Below are 12396 nucleotides of genomic sequence, written 5' to 3' on the forward strand. Positions count from 1 at the left end.
CTGGGCTGCAGCCCGCTTGGCCTGCCGGTACCCGTCAGCTGTCTCAGGAGTCCCACGAGCCAACCAGGCTCGAAAGGACTCCTTCTTCAGCTTGACAGCATCCCTTACTTCCGGTGTCCACCACCGGGTTCGGGGATTGCCACCACGACAGGCACCGGAGACCTTACGGCCACAGCTCCAAACAGCCGCATCGACAATGGAGGTGGAGAATATGGTCCACTCGGACTCAATATCTCCAGCCTCCCCCGGGATCTGGTCAAAGCTCTGCCGGAGGCGGGAGTTTAAGCCGTCTCTGATGGGGGGTTCTGCTAAACATTCCCAACAGACCCTCACAGTATGTTTGGGTCTGCCGAGTCTGTCCAGCTTCCTCCCCCGCCATCGGCTGCAGCTCACCACCAGGTGGTGATCAGTTGACAGCTCCGCCCCTCTCTTCAAAAACCACTTTTTAAATAAGATACGCACAGGATTAAGGCTGCAGGCATCACAACTTCTCAGTTCCTATTTCTAACCTAACTTGTCTATCTGTGGGTGGCCAACAGAGCACTAAGGAGCAAGCCGTGTCTCAGTGCCACCAAGCTGAAACAAAGTTAACAGTTAGTGAACTCTGCCAACAGTTACATGTTCCTACACAGGAGAAGATTTGTCATCCAGTAACACTGAAAACCTCAGTTCTCATTGAAAGAGATGAAAGTACTAGAATAATCTGTGCTGCTATGACAACAGCACTACTATGGCTGCGTGGGCTCTGAGGACTGGTGTAACAAAGTGACCAACAGCCAATCCGTCCCGCTGCTGTACTGGCTCAGGCCAACACTGAACGCATCCTGTGCCACGCGGCTGGCTGCAGCTGTGCTCTGATAGAACCCGGCTGTGACTACAGCCAAGCTGCACATTTCACAGGCTCTCGCATACCTCATGTGAAACACTTACCCAAGTGTTTATAGGTCACTCTGTGACTTTAGAACAACACTGTCCACAAACGCTGCTTCAGCCTTCAGTATCACTGCTCGACTACAGTCAGATGCTGACTCCTACCATTAGAACTAGCTGCCAGGTGTGTTGTCAGTGGCACATTGGTTTTTATGTGCATGTCTTCTACTGTTGGTACTCTTGCTGTGGTGAGGTGGAAATCTGCATTTAGTATGTTACACTACTGCCGTTTATATCTAAAACAGTACAGTTATGATTATTTTGCAAAGCAAAACCGACTACAAAGCACATAGAAACAAGATATGCAGAAAAGATTAAAGCAGTCACCAGGTTTGTTTTTGATCAGCTCTGCAAGCTGACTCCCATGCCCTTGCCCAGGAGAACATAACTGGAAGAGCAGGAACCTTTGAGGGTTGGCTGACATTTAGGAAGCCAACTTTAGACCAAGTACTTCTGACAAAACTAAGTTGTTTAGTATATTTGAAATACTTCATGGTGTTCTCATTCAGTATTAAGAACACAGAATGAATGTGGTTAGGCCTCTATGTGCAAATATTGAGTATTATACAAGCCAGGGAACGTGCACCAAGTCAGGAGTGTGTGCACTGTCCTCCACCAGCTGACACTGCAAACGGAATTCTGACACAAATTAGACTAGTCAGGTGTACTGCAACACCCATTTGATCTGTTACAGGAATTAACACCAGACTCCATTTACTTGTGACATTAAACTTTGCAGTATTTTTTTTGCCCTTGGAGGTCTCTTGCACAGTTTGTCTACATGCGAGAGGTAGGCTCAATAAAACCTTCCATAGCACACAAGGTTTGCAAATGCTGGAAAAACAGTGGATCCCAGCACAACTGAGCCTGGGATTCAGAATGACTGCAAGCGAGTGGGGTAATGCTGCATTCTTTGGCAGGAGTATACCAAGACTTGTATTTGCTCCTGCTGCCTCGTCTAAAAACCAAATGTGTCTATATGAGAAGCTTCTGGAGCTTCTCATGAAGAAGCTCTGAGAAAGATATGCTTCTCCAAACTGATGACCTGTTTGAGTCACTACAGCTGTGAGCATGTCACAGAAGAATGCAGACTCAAGACAAACGGGTAAAAGCAGCTCTTCCTCTGCAGCAGCACCTGAACAGAGAGCCTGGCACCTTCCTATGTGGTTGTCTTTGAAAATTGATCAGCCAAGACAGAGTTTGTCCACATGCAAACAAACAGCATTGTATTCTTAGGCCAGCTGAGACCCACTGTGGTCTTTAAAAGAGCTACTGTAGCTTACAGTCAACAAGTTGATCCCTGATGCCACATCTTCCCTGAATAATTTATCATGCTTGGATTGGGCACCTGTAGCTGAGGTTAGACATATAACTAACAAATGAAACCATACAGTTCAACAACAAACAGTCTCAGAGGAGCAGGCCATGTAATGTGAAAATCCACTACCAAGCAAAGGGGAAAGCTTCAGCGGGTTCCAGACTTCGGCTGAATATCAAAGTCCTTGCTAAAGTCTTAAACCATGAACCCTCAGAGACTTAAGGGACCTCACCTGTAAGACATTGAGTACAAGAGTCAGCAAGGGCAGGAAACTGTATAAATACGAATGGGACAACACTGAGTGCAAAAGTCCGTGAGCATGGACATTGGGATTGGGCCAATGTCACCAAAACATTCATCTCAACCAACGTGACAGCTCAAAGGCAACGATGAGATCAATGAACATCACTGCAGCAACTGGCAGTCTAGTATGTTTCAGGATGAATATCATCCATAACATCAGGGCATTAGAAATTATGTCATGATATGCAGTGGTACACTAAGAGCCCCAGCCTGGTAGTTACTCTCCTTTGTGCCACAAGGAATTAGACAATATAATGCCATAACCAAAAGGGGGAAACTGTAATATGCTGAAGGAATACACATTCAATATGCACACAGCTTGTTACAGATTGGTCCGAGCATTTTATATAGGGAAATAGTGTGAAATATGTGCAATATGGTTTATGAAAAATGTGTAAAGCGTACAAGGGAAAGTGCAATATGTATTTTTAATGAACAGTCTGTTTTTAAATGGTGAAGGTTTGATGAGTAACACAATTTCCATGTATGTTGATTAATAGGTTTTACTTCTCCCCAGTGTAACTGTCCTGCTGTTGATGTTGCCAAAATGCACCAGTGTTGCATGGGGCTCATACCGACTTGTATTTCAGGTTAAATCACCCACATAAAATACTGTAGATAAGACACGAGCACTGTCATAAGACTGTGTACAGCAGGAAGAGCTACTGTGCCACTTTAGGAAGCAAGCCTGCCTACTCCCAGAGCAGGCTCACATTATGTCCTCTGGGGTAAAGACCTCTGGGCCTGTGTTTGTCAAGCATAAAGAACGGATGGTTGGTACAGAGTATGTGTTGTTCACCTTTTCAGAGCACACCAACATGACATCCTGGTGTTGAGTGGAATTTAATATACATCAATGCCCTCCCAAAATATTAAACAGCTAAATAATTATTCACACCTAAACTGCAGCAGTGTCTCTCCAGAGGCTGGATGTACAGAAAGAGTCGAGGGCAGCGCGTCAAACAGCACCTGCACTGATTAAAGCTGACATTAGCCAAACTTTGTCACAAGTCAGTTTTCATTAGGGTTGTAATGTCTTCATCTACATGGCTGATAGCTGGGTAACAACAACGCCGAAAAAACGAAAGGCTAGTTCGGTGTCGGAGTTTAAAGTGTTATAGTGGGAACAGTAACATCACGCAACCTACACCTGCGAAGACGATTCGAATCAAACTCGGGAAACACAATCATAAACTAAGCTACCTGGTCGTTGGATAGTGTGCAAATCAGGCGGGTTACAAGAAAGAAAAAAACAAATCCAGTTACACAATGCAGACACAAACTAAGGCAATGGACACCGTGACTCTCATTACACACCGCTGCCTCGCATCAGTCACCGCTCACCATCAAACAGCACAACAAATATTTGGCTTTGGCGGATGTCTACTGCAGAGCCTTTGGCCAACAATGAGGTGGCGCAGCCAACCCTCGACCTAACTTTAAAGTGTCTCGCGCTGCATGAACGGTCTTCTTCCCCTATTTAACAGCTGTGGAAGAGAAGATAATTAAAATGTCTTACATTGTGGCTGAGGAGCAGGGACAGCGACATTTACTGTAAATGCTTACAAAGTATAACTTGGCCCCCGTATCTTCGTATTTCTTCAGCACCACACAACAGTTTCACGATGTTAAACCACACTGGCGCATCTCTTCCTACACGCTGGGCAGTAGCACCACTCAGTGCTTTGAAAACCGGTAACGACTGCGAAATCTCAAGGAGTGTAAGGCACAGGCAGCTCGCTCGCATAATATGAACACTGTACATACCCAAAATGTCGATGTTTCCCCGGATTTCAAACTTCAGAGCGTAGTGGATATGGCGCAGCTACATAAGCAAGAGTAGAGACTCTGCAGGAAGCCAGCAAACTGGGCGGATAAATGTGCCGCCGTGACGTCAGCGGCGCAGCAAACTCCGCCAGAGATGGGAGGAAAAGTGAGGTCTCACTCCTGCCTATTTAATTAAGTCTAAACTATATACTGCTTTAGGTGAATTTTCACACACCTGCTGGGGAACCACCGCTGTTAAGCAGTTTCTGCGTGCCAGCTTTAAAGACATAAATAAAAGAGGTCCTAGACTAAATCATATTCACTTTAAAACGAGACTATCCCAAGTCTGAAAGAAGAAATAAAGCATTCTGGAAGAGTTTAACGTTATTTCAAAGTAGTTGATTAGCCTCTTGGCCAGGTCACTACACTGAGTTTTTCTACTTCAGCCATATATGGCCTGTTTACTATGACCAGAGGTTTTGTGGCTATAAGGTTAGCTAATGTTAACAAACTTTAGATAGTACTGCTTACTAACAAAAATGACATTACATTTTTATCATGGCTTAACTTTAAAATTATGTTAATTAGTACTTTGGAATTCATTCTCTGCATCTGATCCATTTGAAACGTTCTGCATTGGACAATACCAACTTCCACTCTGCTTTATTAACAGGCTGCTATCATAGCTGGAACCACCTGTTATAGGGCCCTGCAGGGCAGACATTTACTGCTGGGCCCCTACTGACCTCCTTGGCCCTCTTTGAAATGCGTAGGAACCCTGTTGCTTCCAAGATCCCGCTGCACACACAAAATATTGCAGCTCAGCTGTATAGAGACAAAACTCCTAAGATGAAATGGAACTGGCTCTAGATTAAAACAGCAAGGTCTTAAACTTGTACTTTCAGAGGCTATAGGCTGACCTTTAAGTTGTTCACATTTTGAATTTGGATACATTTTGGATGAATGCTGAAAAGTGTAACATCTGAAATCTGAATTCAAAGTTTAAAGCTCTGTCTTTTGTTTTCACTTTAGGATATATACAGTAGATGAGGTTACAGTTACTTTGTCTTTTACTTTACGGTTAAGGTTACTCTATGTCTAAACTGAAGCGGGTGGACAAAGCTTATACATAACCTAAATCTACTGAATCATGAAATTATTCCCTCCCTTGTTTGCAGTAGTAAACACCTTTCTGAAATGGTTCTCAATGTAGGGTGTGAGCAGTCTTGACAGAAGTGCAAGAGCTTTGGTTTTCCCTGTGGAAGTTTTGTTAAAGATACAGTATTTAGCACGATTAGTAAAGGCTTTCAAAACTATCTGTGTAAAATATATGTTTAATTTAATAAAAACAAAAGGACTTCCAGGTTTACTCTCTCCATGGAAAACACTGAAGATGCATCCAAAATCTGTCTTAAATCTTATCTTTCTTTCAAACAGTTGTACTATACATACAGTATATAGTATATACTGTAAATAAAAAAAAAAAAAATTTCCCACTTGCCCCCCCACTCTGGAGGGGGATTCTTCCTTCCTTCAAATTGCATTCTTCGGGACAGAGATCTCAGATGTTGTTCCTGGGATCTGTTGGAGCCACTCTCCCAGTTTGGGGGTCACAGCCCCCAATGTTCCTATTACCACAGGGACCACTTGTGCCTTCACCTTTCACATCTTTTCTTCTTTCAGCCCTTGGTATTTCTCAAGTTTCTCGTGTTCCTTCTTCCTGATGTTTCTATCACTTGGGATTGCTACATCTATCACTACGGCCTTCTTCTTCTGTTTGTCCATCACTACTATGTCGAGTTGGTTGGCCATTACCAGTTTGTCAGTTTGTATCTGGAAGTCCCACAGGATCTTAGCTTGGTCATTCTCAACCACCTTTGGAGGTGTATCCCATTTTGACTTTGGGACTTCCAGCCTGTACTCAGCAGATGTTTCTGTACACTATGCCAGCCACTTGGTTATGGCGTTCCATGTATGCCCTGCCTGCTAGCATCTTGCACCCCACTGTTATGTGCTGGATTGTCTCAGGGGCATCTTTGCACAGCCTGCACCTGGGGTCCTGTCTGGTATGGTAGACCCCGGCCTCTATTGATCTTGTACTTAGTGCTTGTTCTTGTGTTGCCAGGATTAGTGCCTCTGTGCTGTCTTTCAGTCCAGCTTTGTCCAGCCACTGGTAGGATTTTTCAATATCAGCCACTTCTTCTATCTGATGGTGATACATACCGTGCAGAGGTTTGTCCTTCCATGAGGGTTCCTGCTCTTCCTTCCCTAGTTCCTCTGGTTTCTGCTGCCTGAGGTGTTCACTAAGCATGTCATTACATCTTCCTGATGTATTCATGGATCTTTGTTGTTTCATCCTGGATAGTGGCTCTGACGCTCACTAATCCTCAGCCTCCTTCCTTCTGCTTAGTGTACAGTCTCAGGATGCTGGACTTGGGGTGAAACCCTCCGTGCATTGTAAGGAGCTTCCTTGTCTTGATGTCAGTGGCCTCTGTCTCCTCCTTTGGCCAGGTTATTATGCCAGCAGGGTACCTGATTGACCGGCAGGACATAGGTGTTAATCGCCCGGACTTTGTTCTTTCCATTCAGCTGGCTTCTCAGGATTTGCCTTACTCTCTGCAGGTACTTGGTGATTGCTGCTTTCCTTGCGGCCTCTTCATGGTTCCCATTTGCCTGCAGGATCCCAAGGTACTTGTAGCTGTCCTCAACATCTGCTATGTTGCCTCCTGGTAGTACTCAGTTCTGACTACCTTCCCTCTCCTTGTTACCATTCGGCCACACTTATCCAGTCCGAATGACATTCTGATGTCCTGGCCGTAGATCCTAGTGGTGTGGATCACTAAGTCGATGTCTCATTCACAGCTTGAGGTCATCCATGTAGAGAAGGTGGCTGATGGTTGCTCCATTCTGTAGTCGGTATCCATAATCACGCTTGGTGATGATCTGGCTGAGGGGGTTCAGGCCTATGCAGAACAGCAGCGGGGACAGAGTATCTCCATGGTAGATACCGCACTTGATGTTGACTTGTGTAATTGGCTTGAAGTTGGCCTCTAGGGTTGTTTTTCACATTCCCATTGAGTTCTTGATGAAGGCTCTTAGAGTCTTGTCGATGTTGTACAGTTCCAAGCATTCCAGGATCCATGTGTGAGGCATTGAGTCATAGGCTTTCTTGTAGTCAATCCAGGCAGTGCACAGGTTGGTATGCCTGGTCTTGAAGTCTCGAGTGACTACTTTATCAACCAGTAGCTGGTGCTTTGCTCCTCTGGTGTTACTACCAATTCCTTTCTGGGCCCTGCTCATGTATTGAGCCATGTGCCTGCTCATCTTAGCTGCTATGATGCCTGACAGGAGCTTCCATGTTGTGCAGAGGCAGGTTATCGGGCGGTAGTTGGATGGTACTACTCCCTTCTGAGGGTCCTTCAGGATCAGGACTGTCCAGCCTTCAGTTAACCACTCAGGGTAGGTTCCATCCATTAGTAGCTGGTTCATTTGTCCCGCCAGGCGCTTATGGAGTGAAGTTAGCTTCTTTAACCAGTAGGCGTGGATCATGTCAGGGCCTGATGCTGTCCAGCTCTTCATACTTGCGACCCTCTCTTGAATGTCTGCCATTGTGATGATTACTGGGTCTTGTGCAGGGAGGTTGCCACTGGGTATTGTTGTTATGTGATGCCTCCTTTTCCCCTATGTTCTTCCAGAACTGTTCAGTCTCCAGCCTTGGTGGGTCTGCTCTCATGTTATTACCCTGCCACTGAGAGTATGCCTTGGATTGCTTAGTGGAGAACATTCTGTTTACTCTCCTGGCTTCAACTTCTCTGGTGTACCTCTTCAGCCGGGTGGCCAGGGCTGTGAGCCTTTGCTTGGCAGTCTCCAAGACCTCGGGTATGGACAGTGAGTTGTACTTCTTAGGTACCCCTTTGTTCATCACACCTTTCTGCAATTCCAATAACTGGCTAACTTCTCTCCTTGCTGCCTTGATCTTGGTCTCCAACCTCCTTCTCCATGGAGATACCTGTTTTTTTTCCTTCTTTTATATCCTTTCTTTTTTTCTTTTATTTCTTTTTTTTTGAATGGACCTTAAATCTGCTAATAAAGGATGATGATGATGATGATGATACTGCTCCTTATGGCCTTTCTTGAACTTATAGCCAAGCATCTCAAGGATCACGGTTGCTGTGGTGTATATGAGCTTGTTGGTCTCGGTGACCAAGCTTGAAGGAAGGAATAAGACTGCCCCAAACTGGAGAAGTTTTTTTATATATATATAAATAATAGGAATAATGAAATAACAGATGGGCGCTAATGAATAAAATAGTGCCAGCCATGACAGACAATTCAGAACAATTATATCATTTAGTTAATCATTACAGGGACTCAAAAGCAACTGTGTGAAAGTGAATCTTTAGTAGGGATTTAGAAGTGGCCCATGGCAAACTCTGGCACTGAGGGGTGAACTGTCTAACATTCTGCAAGTGGCAATGGAAAAGGCTCTGCCAACTCTTGGACTGGATTGTGAGCGTGGAACAGAGAGGAGTAGCTGCTCAGAGGATCTGTGGTGTCTGGATGTAGAGTGCAGAATGACCAGAGATGTAAGATGGAGCTGAACCATGCAACAAATAAAAGAATCTTAAAATCAACTTTATCATAGTTAAGTATGACTGACTGATTCCCAGATAGAGACAGATGCATTAGTCAAGATGTGAGATACATCTCCACAAGTTTGATTGTGGCTACTGACCTAATGTGGATGCTCTAAGCTGAAATACTGTATCAGTGATGAGGAATCGGTTCATACTGGGAGAGTGAAAGTTAGCCTGGTCCATCCAGCTGTTGAAATACTTGGAAAATATCAGAGTTTTAATGCATAATGAGACAGTCACAATTAGTTTAGTGTCCAAATTGTGAGCTTACAATTGTTTCAGACAGTTATGTGTATATATATATATATGTGTGTGTGTGTGTGTGTGTGTGTGTGTATATAAAAAAATCCCCACTCGCCCCCCACTTTGGAGTGGTCTTGTATTCCTTCCTTCAAGCTCGAGTCCTCTACCAGAGGCCTGGGACCTTGAGGGTCCTGCACAGTATCTTAACTGATCCTAGGACTGCACTCTTCTGGACAGAGATCTCAGCTGTTGTTCCTGGGATCTGTTGGAGCCACTCTCCCAGTTTGGGGGTCACAGCCCCCCCGTGTTCCTATTACCACGGGGACCACTTGTGCCTTCACCTTCCACATCTTTTCTAGCTCTTCTTTCAGCCCTTGGTATTTCTCAAGCTTCTCGTGTTCCTTCTTCCTGATGTTGCTATCACTTGGGATTGCTACATCTATCACTACGGCCTTCTTCTTCTGTTTGTCCATCACTACTATGTCCGGTTGGCTGGCCATCTATCACTACGGGGTCTCTCTCTTTCTCTCTCTGTGTCTCTGTCTGTGTGTGTGTGTGTGTGTGAGTGAGAGAGAGAGAGAGAGACAGAGAGAGAGATTGGTATCTGCATGGAGTTTGATCATGTGAGTATCTTCCATCATTTTCTTCACATCTTTATTTCACAGGTTTCACTTACACAAAGAGAAACCAGATGTTTGCCTTTTTGTGCTCAGTGTTGTGTTTTGCCATAGTTCTTATCATGCTCTCACTGAACAGATCACTATAGAGATTTTATTGCTTTTCAGTCAAAACTAAAAAGAAGTCTTTTATTTCTTTCATGATATATGATACACATTGGCAGTATGGCATTAATAATAGTGCACATCCTGTCCTGGAGCAACAATATGAACTTTAAGAAATTGTTTTTCAGCAGGTGGACTGTTCTTTGGTCAATGATCAGCAAGTATGCAAGTATAGCTTCCTCGTGTATCTTCCATCTGCACTGTTAGTCTCCACAAACAGATCCACGTCTGTAAGAGAAACAAAAAAGGGAATTCAGAAAAACATAAAATTTAATTTTCTTTCATCTAAATAACCTCTATTACTATGCTCCTCATTTTAACAGTATACACAGCAGATGTTCATCATTTTGTAAATGTCCAAACCTCACTGCACCTTACTGTACAGTTATTATCCACCACACTTGCAGTAATGTACACTGTACATTAATACACACACACAGGTTCTACTAGTAAGTTTTCATTACACAGCAGTAGGTCAGAATATGTGCGAACATACACTGTATATTGCAAGTGTGTGTGTGAAATGATGCCATAATTCACCAGCAGAGGGAGCTCATTGTTCATGATTGGCAGTATTTGCTGCTGTGAATTTGATCTGGAGGAAGAGATAGTTATGCCTTAAGGCTGTTTGGCAAAAACATTGGCCATAAAATTTTAACTGAATGTGGTTAAATTCAGACTTCACTCATTTTTATGTAGATCTGTGTTTGTAAAAGTCCACCTCTCCCTCTGTGAATGCAGTTTGACCAGTTTCTCTGTAAACATGACAGTGTATAGAGTTGACTCAACCTTCACTGTTGTCTCCTTGGAAACACAGCAGATTTGAAATGTCCGTCTATCCATCTATCTAAACATGTACTACTGTGTTTTCGCTCACCCATGAGGTTGGCACTGGAGGTCGTCAGCACAGGGGCAATGGTCACGGGGCCCCTCCTGGTCCCAGGCCAGCATATCCATCAGCAGGTTGGGGTGGCTCAGACATGACTCCCCCTTCCCTGGTTTGGGGTTACACACTGGAAATAACAGCTCTGGAGGAAGCATCAGGAAGTAAAAGAACTGAAGTCCAAAACAGTCTTTATTTTTATTTTCACCAGTGATGGCCAGTGTAGCACTTCTCATTTAACTGCCCAGTTCTGGTTGTTACACACAAACAAACAGTATGCTCATATAGCTTTAGTTTCCTGAAATTAAAACTAATCTCAGACAAGAGCATTTATTTGTGGATTTGTTGTTTAGGCTTGGGCTTTTAGTTCCTGGAGTTTGAGCCTTCTGTAGTGTTTACAACTGGCTACAAGCTAAAATATCTACAGATTACACACATTAGGAAGTAGAAAATTTTGAATTAATTTTTACCAAACACCACATATTATTATTTTAATCTAGATTTTACTGTTGCACACCCTATGGAAACTGTTGCTAGCAAAGTCTGTGGAAAGAGAAATACTGCATTATAAATTGATCAATGTAGCTTTTTTCCATACGCAGCACATTTGGTCAGCTATATGTAGCCTGCAGTACACCATTATTAGCAAGAGCAACAAAATGTAATATACCGTTTTAAAACAACTACAAAAGGTAAACACTAGAAGCAGTGAAATAAACATTATCACAGTTGGAAAACATAATAAAACTGGGAAAATGACAGCAAATGTGAAGGGTTTGAAAAGACAATGAAGGCTGATTTGACATCAGCACCATGGAAGAGAGACATGCCTTCTAAAAATATACAGATGTATTAGAGCTACACATGTGGAATGTGGCTTAAACTGATGCATCTTAAGTGAGTCTGTCAGTCACTGTTGATGTTGCTGCTGAAGCTCACCTCTCTGGAAGGCACAGCAGAGGTCTGACCGGCAGTCGCTCTGACCCTGGCAGATAGTCCCCTCTGTTCCTTTGGTGGCATTGACTGTACACTGGCCCCATACACACATCTGATCTGAGCAACACTCCTCATCCTTAGTGCAGGGCTGAGTGGGGACACACATTCAGAAATGCAAAAAGGGGCACACACTGTCTGTAGCCTCACCCATGTATTTATGTATAACATCATCCATATTTTGACAGGTCCCCTTTTCAGTATTTCCCATAAAAGGCACCATGTGTAACATTTTAATACTGAGATATTTACTTTACTAATGCTGATTTACTGTACAGGATTAACACACACTGTTATTTATATCCCCTCCTTGAACCGCCACCTTATTGTGGTGGAGGGGTTTGAGTACCCGAGTGATCCTAGGAGCTATGTTGTCGGGGGCTATATGTCCCTGGTAGGGTCTCCCAAGGCAAACAGGTCCTAGGTGACAGGTCAGACTAAGAGCGGTTCAAAAGCCCCTTATGATCAGACAAAGATCAAGTCCCGTGACGTCGCCCGGCATGGTGCAGCCGGGGCCCCACCCTGGAGCCAGGCCCGGGG

General features: G+C 44.0%; 2 protein-coding genes across 5 annotated transcripts in view; both read right to left on the reverse strand.

The window, feature by feature from the left end:
• The window catches only part of far1 (fatty acyl CoA reductase 1), a 30393-nt gene extending 25909 nt beyond the window's left edge, over positions 1-4484 (reverse strand). For 2 of the 3 annotated variants that reach the window (XM_020604315.1, XM_020604316.1), the window contains exon 1: positions 4319-4484. The gene's annotated coding sequence lies outside the window, so the exon portion shown is untranslated. Of the gene's footprint in view, positions 1-4117; positions 4267-4318 lie in introns of those variants that run through there. The other variant, XM_020604317.1, reaches the window with a different exon arrangement.
• Positions 4485-9955: 5471 nt separating this feature from the next.
• The window catches only part of dkk3b (dickkopf WNT signaling pathway inhibitor 3b), a 16709-nt gene continuing 14268 nt past the window's right edge, over positions 9956-12396 (reverse strand). The window contains exons 5-7 of one of the 2 annotated variants that reach the window (XM_020604473.1): positions 11803-11947; positions 10858-10975; positions 9956-10208 (exon numbers count right to left, since the gene is read on the reverse strand). In XM_020604473.1, the coding sequence (XP_020460129.1) occupies positions 10184-10208; positions 10858-10975; positions 11803-11947 (288 nt within the window). In that variant the 3' untranslated portion in view covers positions 9956-10183. Of the gene's footprint in view, positions 10209-10857; positions 11009-11802; positions 11948-12396 lie in introns of both variants that reach the window. The other variant, XM_020604472.1, reaches the window with a different exon arrangement.

The sequence above is a fragment of the Monopterus albus genome, unplaced genomic scaffold (genome assembly GCF_001952655.1).
Source record: "Monopterus albus unplaced genomic scaffold, M_albus_1.0 scaffold65.1, whole genome shotgun sequence".
NCBI classification, from domain to species: Eukaryota; Metazoa; Chordata; class Actinopteri; order Synbranchiformes; family Synbranchidae; genus Monopterus; species Monopterus albus.